The sequence below is a fragment of the Callionymus lyra genome, chromosome 16 (genome assembly GCF_982586985.1).
Source record: "Callionymus lyra chromosome 16, fCalLyr1.hap1.1, whole genome shotgun sequence".
In the NCBI taxonomy this organism is placed as follows: Eukaryota; Metazoa; Chordata; class Actinopteri; order Syngnathiformes; family Callionymidae; genus Callionymus; species Callionymus lyra.
In genome coordinates this window covers 2,380,384-2,397,702 of record NC_141833.1, presented here as the reverse complement: position 1 = coordinate 2,397,702, position 17,319 = coordinate 2,380,384, and the positions used below count along the sequence as shown (strand labels likewise).

At 38.7% G+C, this 17,319-nt stretch overlaps 1 protein-coding gene across 1 annotated transcript; it reads right to left on the bottom strand.

Moving 5' to 3' along the window:
• Nucleotides 1-7,122: 7,122 nt before the first annotated feature.
• Nucleotides 7,123-15,974, bottom strand: LOC148063209 (cysteine-rich secretory protein LCCL domain-containing 1-like). Its single transcript, XM_087810447.1, has 14 exons — nucleotides 15,708-15,974; nucleotides 12,096-12,208; nucleotides 11,569-11,701; nucleotides 11,304-11,419; nucleotides 11,109-11,209; nucleotides 10,827-10,997; nucleotides 10,699-10,759; nucleotides 9,633-9,699; nucleotides 9,414-9,544; nucleotides 9,283-9,326; nucleotides 9,148-9,220; nucleotides 9,008-9,077; nucleotides 7,642-7,775; nucleotides 7,123-7,528 (listed from the first exon to the last, which is right to left on the bottom strand). The coding sequence occupies exons 1-14, from the start codon at nucleotides 15,972-15,974 to the stop codon at nucleotides 7,477-7,479; spliced, it is 1,533 nt and encodes a 510-aa protein (XP_087666573.1). The 3' UTR covers nucleotides 7,123-7,476.
• Nucleotides 15,975-17,319: the final 1,345 nt, after the last annotated feature.

Below are 17,319 nucleotides of genomic sequence, written 5' to 3'. Positions count from 1 at the left end.
AAAATAAGAGGGACAGAGTTGTGGCTTTAATAGACATGCCAAACTTAAGGTTTGCATTATAGGAGAAAAAAACGTCTTTCTGTCAATTATCACCCACTCTCTTTCCGGCAGGTGGGTAGAAGACCAACAAGCGCACTTTGTGCAAAAATACACAAGAATCTAGGGGCAAATACGGGAAAAGTCACTAAAATAAAGGATTCTCTGAGACTTATTTATTTGCGCTTCTAAACTCAAAAATGTAGTAGCTATGAACTAACATGCACATAAAGATGTGACAGTAGTGTTTCAGGAAATAAAGAGCCTAGAGGAGCATCCCTTTAAAAATCTATAATAATAATACATTGTATTGTACCCCTTTTTAGGATGCTTTATAAACAAAGAGGAGCAATTTAAAAATCTGAATTGAGTCTGAGTTATGGATATATTATTTAGTTCAAGGTTAATTAAAAAAATGATTTCTCTTTGTGTCTGTGAGTAAACTTTCATACCGCTCGACAAACTAGCTTGAAGGTCAAGAGAAGATCCCCATGAAAATTCAAATGCCATACTAAGTACAGGGAAACAACGATTTTAAGGTATGTCATTACCCATGTTTTGCAGTTGGCAGAAGATCCCCATAAAACTCCAATTTTGATTAGATATAAACTTCACAATAAATACACAAGAATTCCAGAAATCTGACTGCTTTTGTCAATTGTAAGTTGCTAAAATGGAATAAGAGGAGCCTCATGACGATTCAATTATTTATATTTATTTTATACACTCTAAATAGGGACATACTACATAATTTAACTCCTCTTAGTAATGGACCTGAACCTCCACTCTTGCTCAGTAATATACAGAATTTCAATTCTCATTTAGCTGTGGAGGACGTAATTACTGCTGCCATCTAACGGCTGGAAGTTTGATTGCAACATAAAGGTGAACATTTTTTTTTCACACACATTGTTGAACAACAAACCATAAAATACTATGATAGCACATCAAATTTGCAAGCCAAAAAAGGAAATATATCGTATATCGCCATATCGATATTTTCTAACAACCCTGATACAAATGTAGTTGAGCTAACCTGGCAACACCAGGTAAATCAGCTAGTTGTTTTATAAAACAATTATTTTAAGTGGAAACAGTTAGAAAATGTCCGTCTCTACCTAGAATTCTCAAGTTGAAACATTATGGCTTTAATACTCATCCAGATGTGCTTCGTGCCATGAGAAAGTACCATGAAGCTGATATAAATACATCTTATTTGACATCAAACTCCAACAATGGGGACAGATTACTATGTTTCAGCACCAAAAACACAGCTGCTCACTATGTTAAAATAATAACAACGTCTAAATGTATGAGCGGTGAAGGCTTGTGAGGAGGAAGTTCAACCACACACCCTCCCTTCGGCACACACATACACAGGCTTCTGTCCTGTACATGGTGATTGTTAGCCCACATACACAGTGTGTGTCCTCCCAGATGTTAACCGCTCCAGCTACGAAACATGAGGGGCACGAGTCAGATTTAGGTTTCCGTTGTCCTCACGCTACACATAACTCCTCATGAAGTTTTTCAGGCCCACTAACACAGTGTTTTGAGAGGGGCTGTGTGTTCGAACCTCTTGGTACGTATCTCTGAAACCCTTGTAATTGCTACTTTCGTTTGGTAATTCAATGTTTCATGACTGACATACAATCAAATGGGTTGTACCGCTTTTAGTGGCAGCGGATCAGTGTGTTCTTATGACGGCACAATAAACCAGGACAACTGTTTATTCAATTGCTATTAAAATACTTTTTGAATAAATTTTGTAGACTCCAATAACAGAGCATGAAATAAGGAAAAGTGCAACTAATGACAAAATCTAAGTCTCCTGACTCACTCGCATGTTTCAAATGTGGAAGTCTACAAGATACAGAAGTCCCTCATTATGACCATGTTTGAAGGTAATACTATAAAGTTGTTCCCCGAAATCTCAGCGAACGAGAGGTTACAAGAGCATTATGACGTAATAATGGCTTCACTTCTCCTCAAGGCAGCTGTACTAATGCCTCGCTTTGTTTATACTACAGGTCCCTTGGAGGTTGAGACTTTGGAGATTTATGATGCGGGGTGACAAACCTTGATGCTTGACTATTCCGAGCAGAATAGGCTTGGTTATGGTAGACAAGATTTCACCAGTAAAACAGTGTTTTCAGATAGCGGGGCTTAAGCATGTTTTTTAATGTAAATATTTCACTGAAAATAGACAAACAAACAGACACATACTAATGAGTACAATAAAGGCCCAAATATATTTAAGAAACACTAAAATAATCACAATAGTTAGTAAGTAAGTAAGTAAATTATATTTATAAAGCGCTTTTCAAGACCAGGGTCACAAAGCGCTTAAACAATCGAAACAATACTCAATAAAATATATACTTAAAAGGTCAAGATAACACAGAGAACAACACAGGAGTTCCAGAAAATCAAGGAAAAGCCTGAACAGAGGAAGGGGATTGTCCTTTAAGGACTCTCAGCTCCACTGTAAATAAAGTCTTACAAAATGTAGAACATGCAGAAAGTTTTGTAGTAAAAGTTAAAGGTTTTCACAGATTTTAAATTTGGATTACACATGGAGCACATCCTAGGTAATCTCAAAATGAAATGTAGACCTAAACCTACATTTTTAAAATAGGATTAGATTGATTTTACTTAACCTCTGAATTTTCGATTTACTTAAATGAAGATGGTTATAAAATGTAGATTTGTGTTACATGATGCAGAATTTTCATTAGAATTCCTAGGTAATTTGTTTGTGGATTAGGTTTGGAGTTTACGTGTTTGCATTTGGCCCATGTGTGCCTTCCATCCTTGAACTTAAACACCATACCTTGAAAGAACTGATGTAAGTCTGTGAATGTCATGTAGTAGAGGCCTTCAGAGACCACATCAACACAGTATACAACAACATCTAGAAGTGATAGGGAGCGAGATACACAAGTACATTATAATGCCTTACTTTTTCTTTAGTGGACACCTCCTTCCTTTCGACTTTCAGCCTGGCAATACATAAGCGTTTCTGCTGGCCTTTAATGGAGAGGGATGTCTTGGCCTTTGAGGTAATGCCCAGAACAAGGGCTCAACCAAGCCTTTTTTTTGTTTTCTGTATCACCAGTCTTGCACCCGAAAGAGCTTTGTTTCCGAACTACCTATCACTGAGGATAAAGCACACTTTCTCATGGTTGCCAACTGGTTCAGCAATAATTCTTGCCTCTGTCTCAACTACCCTCAGCTAAAGAGACAGCTAAGATAATTGTAAGACACATGTTCTCGCCACAAATCTACCCATGGAAATATTGTTGGAAAGAGAACGTTGGATCTCTTTGGTATGTGGAATTTGTTTTGTTAGTGCTTGAACTATGGTACATCTTTCCAGCAGTTTTCATTTGCATGGCAAGTGAATAGAGCCCATCAGTGATTGGACACTACATTGTATTGCCTTCGACACTTTTTCCCTGCAAACTGCCCCTCCCATCCTTGTAGGTGGAGTATTCACAACACTTTCCCCTCCTCTACCACATGTATGTTGCCTTTCGATTGCCTTTACAGTTAGCATCACACACCAGCTCATGTAAGGCGATGTTGCAATATGTGGCAGCAGGGCTGAGCTACAGTCATTGGAATACTGATTTAAACAAAACAAAAAGCATAACCATTCATCCCGTTTCTGGGCTGGTGCTGTTTTACAATCTCTCCAATGTCTTTAGAATTGTGTTGTATTATAAAATTCCAAGAGCATGTATTAATTTCAGTACAAATGTACAGTCAATAAACGATTCAACCGTTCAACTCCTGCCAATGGACCTCCTTCAAAGTCTATATTTGCTATGTTTAAATTCACTGGAGTTATTGGCAAACTGAGAGAGAAACCAGCAAAATACGTAGAGCGTTCACATGGGATTTGTGCCAACTTCCTCTTCTGCAACAAAGTCTTGTGAATTTTAACAACATGGTGATGCTTGCTATCTCATCCCTGGAGACCTGGCCCAAACTCAACTGGCATATTTAATATTGGTTCACCATCTATTCACTAACTAGGTAATTCTCTCTTCAACCTCAAGGTACATTTTTCAGGTGTATTAAGTTAAGATAAGTTTATTAATCCCATAGTTGGGAGGGGACATGGTCACAGCAGCTCAATTTGCACACACAGATTAAAATAAGTATAATATAACTACTATACACATAAATTACAATATTATATAAAAAAAAAACTAACATACAAGAATTGCAAACCACAACAGGCCATAAAACACTAACAGTACAACACAATTATTAGTTTTTTACAATATTGTTCAGATGGACAGTCGATTGGACAAAGGACCTGCGGAGTCGCTCAGTCCTGCACTTAGGGTGCATGAGTCTCTGACTGAAGGAGCTTTTTAGGGCCCCAACACTCTTGTGCAGAGGGTGTGAGGTGTCGTTCATAAAGGCCGATAGTTTGGCCAGAACCCTCCTCTCCAGGATGGCCTCTAGAGAGTCAAGGGGACAGTCACAGACCGAGCCGGCTTTTTTAATTATCCGGTTTAGTCGTTTTTTTTCCCGAACGGAATAACTTCTTCACAAACACATCACTGCAAACAGGACCACCGATGCAACCATGGTTTCATAGAAGGTCCTGAGTAGTGGCCTACACACCCCAAAAGAGTGTAGTCTCCGCAGAAGATAAAGACGACTCCAACCCTTCTTATAAAGCGAGTCAGTGTTGTCAGACCAGTCCAGTTTATTGTTTAGGTGAACACCCAGATACTTGTAAGTTGTCACTTTCTCTTGTCTCTATGTCTTTGTTTCTCTATGATGGTTTCATGCTGTTAGATTAAAAATCATTATACACTATACGTATACTCCATACTTAAATTAATGCTAAAAGATAATCAAAACATAAAGTATAAATAACTAGCTTCATCTAAGAGCTTAAACATTTGAATACACATTCACAATCAACATTTCACTCAGACTTATTGACACTGTCTCAAGGCAAGCTTGGAACAGACGTAGAGTCATGACAACGGTTATTTAAACGTTTTTTTCTGCCCTTTTCACACCTTGGGTCGTGGATCAAAAAAACGAAGCAGGGACACATCTGTGAGGGGGGCTAGGAGACAGGAACTCTCACCAAAGAACATTTGAATGATTAGTAAAGGAAACAAAGTAGGAAGAACTCTCCACAGGAGATCGTGACACAGGGAGTTTGAAGGAACCAATAGGGCGATGGGGGGAGGACCTCTCGGCCCAGAAATTTGCCTTAAATATAGCGATGTTTCTACCGTTCGGGACCGTCTTTCCCGGAGCTATTGACCTGAAGAGCTGCCGGCAAAGAGCGCGCCCGATTGATCATAAAAGCTTGTATTTTGTTTGACTTGAAGCGGCGAATAAACAACCCCTTGCACTCTGCATTGACCTTTCATGACAGTTCATAATAGCACACCTGTGGCAGTGTCATTGGAGAACTTTTGGAGGTGGCAACTTTCTGTGGAGTAGGTGAAGTCGGAAATGTACAGGGTGAAGAGGAAGGGTGAGTGCACAGTGCCTTGGGGGGCACCCGTACCATGTCAGACACACAATCCTGCAGCCTCACAAACTGGGGTCTGTCTGTGAGGTAGTTGGTGATCCATGCAACGCTGATATGGCTTTAAGTCCCGGCCTGACCTCCCCGGCGTTGTTGTGTTCCAGGTGGTTCTTCATCTTCTTTCTATAACTAGCCTTGCACTCCCTGGTCTTCACCAAGGGCCTGTTGTTGGAAAAACACTGCACCATCTTGGTAGGCACGGTGGTCGCCACACAGAAGTTAATGTACTCTGTGTGGCTCACAAAGCACATTCCAATCTGTGATGTGAAAACAGTCCCTGAGTTCTTCAATTGTCTCCTCAGACCACACCTTCACACTCTTTTGGTGAAGGTGGACAAGGTTGTGATCTTAGCATCCCAGTGGGGGGAGAAGGGATAAGGTGTAGGCACCCACTGTATTTGCATACAGCAGATCCAGGGTTGAATTGTCTCAGGTGGGATAGTCCACGTATTGATGGAAGTTGGGATGGTGGATAGGGAATCATGGTTAAAATTCCCAGTGATGAGGAAAACGCTTGGGGATGTGCGGCCTGAAGCTGGGACACGACACTGTGGAGAAGCTCGCAGGCGGCAGCAGCATTGGCCGAGGGAGGGATGTACACAGTCAAAGCAACAACGTGTGAAAACTCCCTCGGTAGATAGTAAGGCCAAATGCTAACTGATAAAAGCTCAATTTCCTTAGTACACCGCTCCTTTACATGAATGTGTGCAGGGTGACACCACTTGTTGTTCACAAACATCGGCAGACCCCCGCCCTCTTCTTACCACTCTCCCTTGTGTTCCTGTCGGCTCTTACGAATTGTAAACCCTCCAGTTGCACCAGTGAGTCCGGGTTGAGATCGTTCAACCAAGACTCTGTGAGATGAATGAGGCTGATTGACCCCAACACATGGAAGTCACCCACCAGGAAACACAAAAAGTCAAAAGCCAAGGTACATTTTATGAAATTATAAAATGACTATTCTACATGACAAGTTTTTTAGTTCAGCCTTACATTATAAGGGCCGTATAACTATATAAGAACCGTATGTGGCCACAGGGCCAATTTCTGCGAAGGGCAAATCTATCCCAAAATCCTTTTACATTATTTCTGTAAAAATATTTTGGCCTTCCTTTCAGAACTAAATGCCACACATTATAATCTTAAGCAGGTATATCATCTCTCTATCGCAGTTGAGATCCTTTAAGATATTTACTCATTCCAAAAAAGACAAAACAAGTTTTAACGTTGAAACATTTATTGAATTTCCGCTATGCACAGACCTGGCCTGCCAGGGTGTTTTTATATAAATCTATGAAACGAGGCCGACAGCAGGAAATATACAATAAACAAATGTAGAAAACAAAAAAAATAAAGCATGTATTATTGTTTACAACATTTAACATAACATATATACAAATATATACATTTCATACATAAATGCATGTCCAGTAGGTACTGGAAAATACATATTCTACAAATTCTATAAAAGCTTATTTGTATATCATAGAAGACTGATCAATCCACAAGTTTTGGTTCAGTGATGAATATCATTCACAAAATGAGTGTGATGGCAAAGCCAAATTACCGGCTGTCGGATGATTTAATCTAGTATTCTTTAGCTTTTATCTTGAATAAAACAGCAAATAACATAATGCTAACATAATGTGGCATGTTTTTAAAGGAAGACATACAACTAAAACATTCTCATTTAGAATCTCCTTTGCTGGCTCAAGGTAGACCAGAATTAACTTTAGTGAAGTCATGATACACTTTTAGTGTCAGTGGTTGAGAATCTAAATTATTTACTGTAAAGATTATGGTAATAACTGGTTCTAACATGATAATAACAGGGTCTGCTCAGCATCAAGTGGCCATGTCGTGGTTTTTCAGATAACTGCAAACACTCGGAAGGCTTTTCCTGCTGTCGGGTTTACTATGCTGAAAAGAGAAGGGTGGACAGAATGTCAATTCAATTTAGGGTATTGATGCCTCCAAAATAGTTTTTTGTAATAGTTTACAGGTAGAACAGTGGAACATTTCTTAGCTTTTACCTCTCTGATGTGATTCCATTCTGGTGGCTGCCAGTGTACTGCTTCCTCCTGTCCACAGGCATCACATCTAGGTAACCACCCGACTCGTTCTGGATGACCCCAGCGTGGATAGCTGCTCGACAAATACTGGATTTCTGTGTATATAGATCAACAAAAAAAAGTGAGATTCAACAAGTAAAGTTTGGTTGGTTGTAATTCTATGTTTATTTTGTCAACTATAATCATCTTTATGTAATATACGTATGTAAACATTATTTTCTTCTGTTGTATTTATTTAACATAGCTTCATCATTTTAGGAAAATAAGATGGTAAAAGCATCACAATTTAGGCCAAAAATGTAGGCAAAAAGTAAATTAAATATAACAATAGAAAATAATGAAAAATGAACCCTGAAATGAAAAAATATTAAATAAGTTTATAATTGATTATAAAAACTCCAGTCATTGTTTTTGAAGTTATAGTTGCATAAATTCTACTTTAATTCACCATCATCGATGTTTATTAGTGTATTTGAATCTCTACGAAGTCTCACCGACAATCATGTTCATGCCAAACAGACAATAATTGTATTTTTTATTTAAAAGTTAAAAAAGTTAAAAGTTGAACGTTTTTTGGGTATAAAAAAACAATTGTATGATCAGCAATTTTATCCTGGAATTAGACAGATTGCAGTGATAGGAAATGAGAGAGAGAGAGCAAAGCGTGTCCACTTAATTTACATCCCGATCCACTTAAAAACATCCTTTATGAATGTAAAATCACTTTTTAATTAATAACATTATTTAATAACTGGTACACGTGAACCAACACATTTCTCCCTGATGACAATATCCGCCTGTAAAATGCCAAAGTATCCAATGAAAGACACCTTAGGACAAAGAAAGTGAGAAAGTGGCCAATTGGTTAATATTTTGAGTAACCAACATTATAAAAGTTTTGACAATTTACTTACAACTTAAAATAATGTATTAAAAACAAAGAAAAAACACAACATACAAATCCATTTTCTCAGGAATAATGTGATTTTATAATGTGAATTTATGATGTGTGCAGCCCTGTCACTATCCGGACAGAGAATGGATTACTTTCGCTGTAATTTGAGGTGCACACTTCAGCTAGTTTGGGGGTGAGTCCAGGGTTAGAAACCATACAAGTGAGTGACAAAACCGCCTTAAATTAATATTAAACTACAACAAAACTCCAAATTGGAGTCACTTTCGAACCAAACTGTAAACATTTTAAATATGTTTTTTAATGTCTACGATATCTTCTCCACATCTTCATTAAAATTGTACAAAAACAATCCAAGGTAATACGTTTGGACATGAAACACTGTGATGAGGCGTAAAACATCTTGCAACTCACATCTGAATAGTAGTTTGTTCCGATGACTCTTGCTCTATTTTCACGCAGACAGTTTCTTGGACAGTACAACCTGTAGACAGACACAAAAAGTTATTAAATACATTATACTTCACTGACATTATTTGACGTAGTCCACTTACCTAGGGCAATGTCTCACAGGCTTTTTAAAGGGACAGTAAAGTGCGACTGTGGTATCACATCTCACTGCCTTCACTGGGGAAAAAAGAATTTCCAGTTTTCAACATAAACAATACAACCTTTGTGTTAGGTCTTACCAGGAACAGACTCCACTTTGTATGAGTTTGCACTTCGATTCTTCCTGTCAGGAACAACATAAATGATCATCCAAGACGTGAAGTGAAGTGGCAGAAGCATTTTAACACCAGAGCAGACAGGTGTTTATTACCCAAGAGACTGGATTCCATTCTTGTATGTTTTGTTAAAGTGTTGCTTCCGGCCCAGTCTGGTCACATCCAGCCACCCCCCATCATTATCGATGACACCGGTGTGTAATCCTGCTCCACACACACTGGATTGCTGTGGGCCAGTAGAATGAAGTTCAGTATGTTACCAACACATCTGACTTTTGTATAACAAGTCATTTAATTTAAATGCTTGACTTTACCATGTCATAATATCCAGTACCAACCACCTTCCCAGGTTTCTCATGACAGCCAGGGGGACACTCATATCTATGGATTCACAGATCACAACACAAATGTTACCTCCACCAAATGGACATGTTGGTTAACCCATTTGTTAAAAAGATAATAACTATAAGACGAATAAACACAGATAATGAAACCTCTAAGATTATTTACAAATAGGCTAACGTAAAAGCTATTAGATCTTGGTGTTCTTTCATTTCATCTTGATTTTACAAGATGTTTTGTGGGTTCCTTTAGTCACTTGTATTGCTCCTGCCTCTGGCTCTGACAGAGAAAGTGTGTACACATTTACTCCCAATAGTTCCAGAGTTTCATGTGACTGGTAAAATGTGTTGGTTCATTCAACGCAGCATTTAGAACCTAAGTAGTGATGGATGCACTCCAGAATGCATCAGCGGTAACCATGTGCATTAGACACAGAGGTGCTAAGTTTTTTGTCCTCAGTTCTTTCCTTTTTTTTTACATAGATATATCTGTGTTTCATATAGAACTTGTGAAATAAGGTCCTTAGCAGATGTATTCTCTTTCTAATAGCAGCAATACGTATGATTAATCGTTTTGTTTTGGGCTACCTCTAATGTCAGAACAGTGTAAATGCAATGTGATGGATTTTCTGTAGCACTGTCGCCACATTACCACATCTGCATTTGTTTTTAAAACAAGATCAAGACTCTTGGTGTCTCCGTTTCTGGGTTTATCTTCCTGGTAAAGTCTCCCAGTACTTTACATGAAAACACTTTCTCTAAAAGACTTTTATAAAGTTGTTTGATGATCAACTGGAAACTCCAAGGTTCTCTGAGAGGGTTGTCCAGGTAAAATGAAGAACGTTGTTAATAGTTATTGTTAGTTATAGTTATTTGTAAAGTGCCTTTCTAGACCAGGGTCACTATATAGTTTTATAGTGAGTCATAAGTGTTCAAAATTAAATAAATCATTTCATAATGTGTTTATAATACTGCCATGACATATCTTTCTTTTATAGATTAAATAGTCTAGTTAGGGTATGATCAACTCTCTACTTGCCTGTTGCATGTCGTCCCCTTGCATCGGTCCCTCAGCTTGGTGTCACACTCAACCTGTTGGCCTGAACAAACGAAAAGAACTGTTAAAAGGCTGGCAGATTCATAAAGTGAACAGTGATAAATGCTTACTCATTTGCTCCGTGCTGACGACTCTATTCCTTTCTGGATGTTCTGGTGCTTGTGTTGGGTCCGGAGTCTGAGCCCGTGGATCTGGGTGCCGGTCACGCACTGCATCTGGCTCAGGTTCAATAAAGTTGCTCTCCTCCAGCTCTGGAGTTGGACGTCTGTCAACACCTCCATCTAAATACACGAGGGTCATGTTATTTTTTCATTTAAGAAAATGAAAAAAACTTCAAGACTTAAATACCTACATTTGACCGTCCACACATTTGACAGACATGTTGGACTCACCTTTGTAGCAGAGGTTGTCGCGGCACCCTCCTGCATAGCTGGCAGGACAGGCTGAGCATGGAGCCCCGTATTTGTAGGGGGCATGACCCCACCAGTTCCCTCTGAACAGACAAAGAAGACCATTTTCTCTCTATTAAATGAGTCATATTCATGGGAGTCATCCTTGAAAACCAAACCATGAAAGTAAACACCTACGGTGGGGAGTAGTTGCAGACCAGATAGACAGCTTTCGTCCAGATCATTCCCCACACGTTCATGTTGTAGCACACATTGATGGCACAGCCTATCCGATTGCTTGTTGCCCAGACCAGCTAAATGGTTCCATGTGCAAAATAAAAAAAGTAAGCTTGTTAAGACACATTAAATCATATATTTACTGCTGTAATTTGGTTGCATAAACAGATTAACAATATATCTAACATCATAGTACAAGAACTATAACTACAAAATGTATAGTAACCTGAGTATAGTGGGTGCAGGCTGGTCCTGAACAGCTGAAGGGGCAATCAGGATTGCACTCTTGAGAGTATGGGTAGCTGTAGTACCTCACTTCGTCGTACCAGGCCTGGACATGGTATGTGGGTGGGCGGTCTCTGAAGAAAGGGAATCAACAACAATCAGAGTGAAGACAAGAACCTGTTAGATAAAAAGTATGATCACGATTATAATCCACTCCATAAATGGCACGAGTCTCCTAACCCTCCGATGTAGAGAAGATAACATTTTTCTCGTCTTGAAAAAAGCTACATTTATCCATTTAAGCCACATTCAGGTCATATACTTCTCACCTAGTGTTTAATAAGTGCCATACTAGAAACAAAAACTAGTACCAAATGTCAATACAACTTTTGAACTTGGTGTGGAAGCTCTCAGAACCTCTTATTATTTGCTAATGATAAGACATTTTTCAAAATGACTGATTATAAATAATAAATGTTTCCGGGACGTCTTTGAAGACTTGATCGAATTGAATAAGTATGTTCACACCTGCCCCAGTGCACTCCTAGGTTTTGTCCTAGTTGCATGTGACTTGGTCCATGTTCCCATCGACACGTGTGTGCCCAGTGTTCTGCACTTCTCTCCAACTCATAGTCCCAAACCTGAAGAACACAAAATCATGTTTTATGTTATATATTCTTTGCCAACCTCAATAAAACCAAGGTTACAACAATGGACATGTTCTATAGGTCCTTAAATAGATCACAAATCCTTTATTGATCTTGTATGTCAAGTTATTCTTCATGTTTTAGAAATGATATCAATTCTGCACCTGTAACTACTATCAATAAACAAAAATGTATTTGATAAACAGTTGGGAACCTCCTGATGGAAAAGTTCCGCTTGGACACTTCTTTGCCAATTTTACACACCAAAGTCAAAACTGCCTCGTGCTCTATCAGATGCACTCACTCTCTCTCTTGCACACAACTGACTCCAAAATAAACAGAGTAGATGTTCAGCTTTCACCCCCACATCACCTCACAGCTTTGTGCTACTACAGTGTGGTCCTGTTGCTGTTTGTTTCCAAAAAACAAAGAGAGTGAGAATAAATATATTTAAAATGACACAAAAACACATGTAGGAAACATAATCAATGCTTAAGCTTTTGATCAAATCTGTGAGCAGAAGAATACGTGTAGTGTGCTGTTGTGTTTCCATTTTCAATAGTCTGGAGCCGAATCTGCTCTAATGTGTTCCACATGTTTGCTTCAGCAACACAGTGTTGCCCATTGACTGTGTTTCTTTTTACTGTGCCTCACTGATTGAAAAGAGATAAGAGGCCTGACCCTTTAAGATGCTACAATGACCCCTTTTTTTCAGAACACAGTGAGTGATTTTGCAGCGGTCTTGAATATGGGCCAAAACTAATGTGGTCAGATACTTGAAAAATATTGATTTGTCTATGAATCAACCGGAATAGTAAATGTAACAACTCACGTTCATCCATTAAATTTATGTGACAATGTTATCTCAATTCAATACAGTTTTTTTATATATATAAAAAAAAACAAGCTCAACACAGAGAAAAAATGTCTTCACACTGTTAAAATAGTCATATTTTATATATTTTACACTCAACTCTGACAAAGCACCCAGAAACAACCACTATTAAAAATCACATATTTCCCATACAGACACTAAATGAGATATTATACACTTGTATACTTAAAAATCAAGATAATTGAAAACCATACAAATTAGCATAGCAAAACAAAAACATGAATAAGATGATAAGACTTTCACAAACTGTCTTGTGAACCTTTTATGGCTGAGGTTTTTCAGTCCAACCCTTGTGTTATCTCAGGGTCAAGGTAACCAAAAGGCCTGAAAATAAATGTGTTTTAGGTATCCCTTGTGTTGCCTATGGGTGACATTGAACGACCTCCGTGGCTTCCAAAAATACATATGCTGTGGTGGAGGTCGTTCACCGTGACCCAGGTACAACACGACAAACAGATTTGTTTTCAGGCCTTTGGGTCACCTTGACCCTGAGATAAGACTGGGGTTAAGAACATTATATGCAGAAAATAAGAGATATATTTTTTCATATCTTTCATGCAATAACTTAAATTTCCTTACTTAACACCAAATTATTTTGCTTTAAATAACAAATCTCTAACATTTTTCCACTTCTCAGGTGGTGTTACTGTGAGGGCCATCTTTTCTCTTGGGATGCGGGGTCAGAGGAGGCAGGGAGGGTAAAAAATAAAAAAACTTTCACACTTCACACTGATCTGTGTTAAAATTTGGGCATGCGATGCTGGCTTCGACAAACGAAAAGTCTTGTTTTAAATAGAGTTGTACATAAGAACAGAATGTCTGTGTGACCGTCATGCAAGAAACAGCCTTTATTTGCCTTTTTTCTCATCTTATGATCTTGACTAACTCTGTGACCTTAAAACTGCTATTTTTTAAATGTTAAATAATATTCATTATTATAACCAATATCCTGGTTTTATATTTTTAATTTTAAGATTCTTTTTTTTACCATGTAGCCTTTTCAGCGCAATTGATGTAGAGGTCACAACAAATAAAATGTATTATTATTATTATTATTATCGACAACATTTCTGCCCCAAAATTTTTCTTTTCTAATCGTTTAGACAGACTACCTTAGATAAATATTAAAAAAAACTTTCTTTGTAGGAAAATGTGTTCTTTTGTATATTTTTTTGTTGGTTTAAATTTTATTGATTAGGAAATATGATGGAGATATGACCAGTTGCTTGCTCTTGGATGAATAGCGAAATAAGATGCTCTTTACGCCTCTCACATTTATATCAGTGGCTTACCAGCCCTCAACTTTACCACACACCCATGAGTTGAACCCATGCGTTGACTTAGAATTGAAACGTTGAACAACTTTGACCTTGAAGATGATCCGCTTTTAGATTTATATGGCCAACAAAATCATGGAAAGGCGGGGCAGTTGCTCAAAAAACACTTGTAAAAGTAATTTAAGTTCATGAGTAATTTCATGTATCGGTGACATTTTTATAAATAAAACAGGATGAAATCCAAAGTAAGCAAATGTTGAACCAAACCCTGGACTTCTGCATCTGTGCAAATCACTACCCAGAACACTATTCATGGACTTTTATTAAGCCAGCTGAGTAGTTAGTGTAAGAACAATATGCAATGTTGTTTTTTCAAGAATGAGTTTAGTAAAAAATAAATCAGATCAAGCCTTATTTCCCCTGAACAAAACTCAGTACGAACAAAAAAAAAAATCTTACTAAATGTGACTTATTTTAATAGTTGCTTCTCCATGTGAGGGAGACTTGACTAACAACTATCTGCACCAACATTCTTTGCTGGCTCATTAGTCTGCCTGAGCTCTTGTTATTCTTCACCTCAAATTATCCCCCTCAGGAAGAAAGACTGCCCCGCCACCATTGAAGCGATCTCTTTGTAGCGATCTCCTCCTGCATTCCAGGGAAAGGTTCCTCTAAATACAGGCTATCATCATGAAGGGACGTTTAAGGGGATGATATGAAAAGTGAATGTAATGTGTGTGTTCAATGGTCCACCCATTGATGCCACTTTAATTTAAGCAGGTTCATTTAGAAGTTGAAAAAATAAGCTTTGACACAGGATCCTTGAACAATTGACAGTGGCCATACGTTTTCACTTTCCTACGCAGCACTTCAAATAGCCCACCTGAAACAGGCTGACCGCCAGGGCACCCCAAATGAGATTCAGACAGGATTTAACAAAAGAAAACATCCCCCTCCAGGGTTCTGGGTGAGGTCAGAATCCGGCAGGGGTGGGGACCATCCAGAGGGAGGGATTAAAAACAAAACTGCTAACTTGGAAGAAATTTGGTAATAGTCCTGTGGTAGGAAAAGACGTAAGGGAGGAGGCAGGTTGTTTGAGGTAGAGGAAACAACAACATCAGGGTGAAGGCTGGACCTATCCCGGCTTGAAAGGGTGATCAAGAATAAAGGTTCCAGGCCCAGATAATGGTTATTCCTAATGCCTAAGATAATTTAAAAAAAAAAATGGACATCAACATAGCAACGACAGGATTCTCCCAATGGCTAGCAATGTATGAATATAATGAAATCACGGACTATAGAAATAAAAAAGTCCCCTTACCATGTACTCCATGTTGGACGCGGGAGGGTGGACTTGACCTCGCAGCTTGTTATGCAGATCAAGGATCAAGTGCATATCCCCTTCACTGATGGCTCTCCTTCCTCGACTCCTGGTGTCCCACCACATCTCATCCATTTCCTTATACTTGTCAAGGATGGATTCCAGTTTGGTGGAGTTTGGAAAAACCATACAAACCACTGTCCGCATCACACATAGGAGAAGGGCAACCCAGTGGAACCATCCCTGGGTTGGACACAGAGGTCTCATGCTTCCTGGAGAGCGGTGCTTCCTGAAATTGCAATATCAGTTAAACTGAAGTAAATATTAACGGATGCTAAATAGTTTTTAATACAGCAGTTGAAACTATTCTCTATCCCTCAGGAATAATAGTGTAATTATTAGAGCCTCGCTTCTAACATCCAGTTCCATGCAGCACAGAGCAAAAAAAGTGCATCCGCAGGTCACAGCATCCCTCTCACAGTAGCTCCAGTATACCTCCACGCACGTTATGGTGCGAACCACAAGGTGAGATTTATTCAAAAGGTCACTATTTACTGTAGACAAAATCCACACAGCAGCCTGATTGACTAACTCACTTCCCTATTAACATTTCAAAGATTACACACTTGCATTATCACCACCTCTTAGTCCTGCATCATGAGAAGCTTCATTACATCTACAGAGGAGGAAATGTACCTTATATAATGGAGAGAAAAGAAGTGTCAAATCCAGAGGCGCTTTAAATCCAAATCCATCACACCGAAGTGAGCTGAGTAGAGAGTGACAGTAGGCTCCGCGCAAACTCACAAATGTCTGAAGGTACCTGCTGAATTCCTCAGGTCTTTCAGGCTGCACCCACCGCTGCTTATGTTGCACTCATATGATACTTTTGTGCTTAGCAACGCTCAACAGAGCAGACCACACCTCCAGCAGCTCGAATCCATCAGTAAATTCTGCCCACTCCTGTAAGAAAAATCCAACACAGTAAAGACACCAACAAGTTCCCCTTAGGATACTTAGATTTCAGTATTGTCTCCAGGGTATGTATTTGCATTACAGACGATTTTTCAGCTGCTCATAGATACAAGATTATCACAGTGCAACCCATCCCAAAAGCATTGTATTGTAGTGGTCCCCCGACCCTTTTTTGCAGTGCGGACTTCATATTCATATTGGCATTTTATTCACAGACCAACATTGAAATAAAAATAACTCATATAAAGTTTGCATTTTTTACTAATTTCAACTAGAAACTAAAACAAAACATAGAAAAACACCTTCCAGACATTTTGACTTTTTCTCATTTTGTGGCCCAATAATAAATGCCTCAGAGAAACGGTCCTCAAGCGGTGGTTGAGGAACTTTTTCAGTTTCTATTGTTCAATTTGTTTGGGCCTTGTGCATCATAGCATCTGTTTCTTGAGCTGACGGGAGTGTCTCCCACTGTTGTCTCCTGCTTCTGAAACCCTTTCTGGTATAGTATTTCATATACCTTGGTCAGATCGTATTTTTTCTCTTAATTAGTGTTATGTTGATGTCAGTGTGCCTACTAATAACATCTCTTTGTCAACACAACCTGTAAACAATAGAAATGTTTCCTCTTGCACTGGAA

Bases quoted from the DNA above. Each gene is read 5' to 3' on its own strand.
- LOC148063209 (XM_087810447.1), bottom strand. From the start codon at position 15,974: ATGAGACCTCTGTGTCCAACCCAGGGATGGTTCCACTGGGTTGCCCTT. The intron at 11,420-11,568 runs GTTACTATACAT...GGAACCATTTAG, and splicing joins CCTGCACCCACTATACTCAG to CTGGTCTGGGCAACAAGCAA. The intron at 10,998-11,108 runs GTGAGTCCAACA...TCGTGTATTTAG, and splicing joins CGACAACCTCTGCTACAAAG to ATGGAGGTGTTGACAGACGT.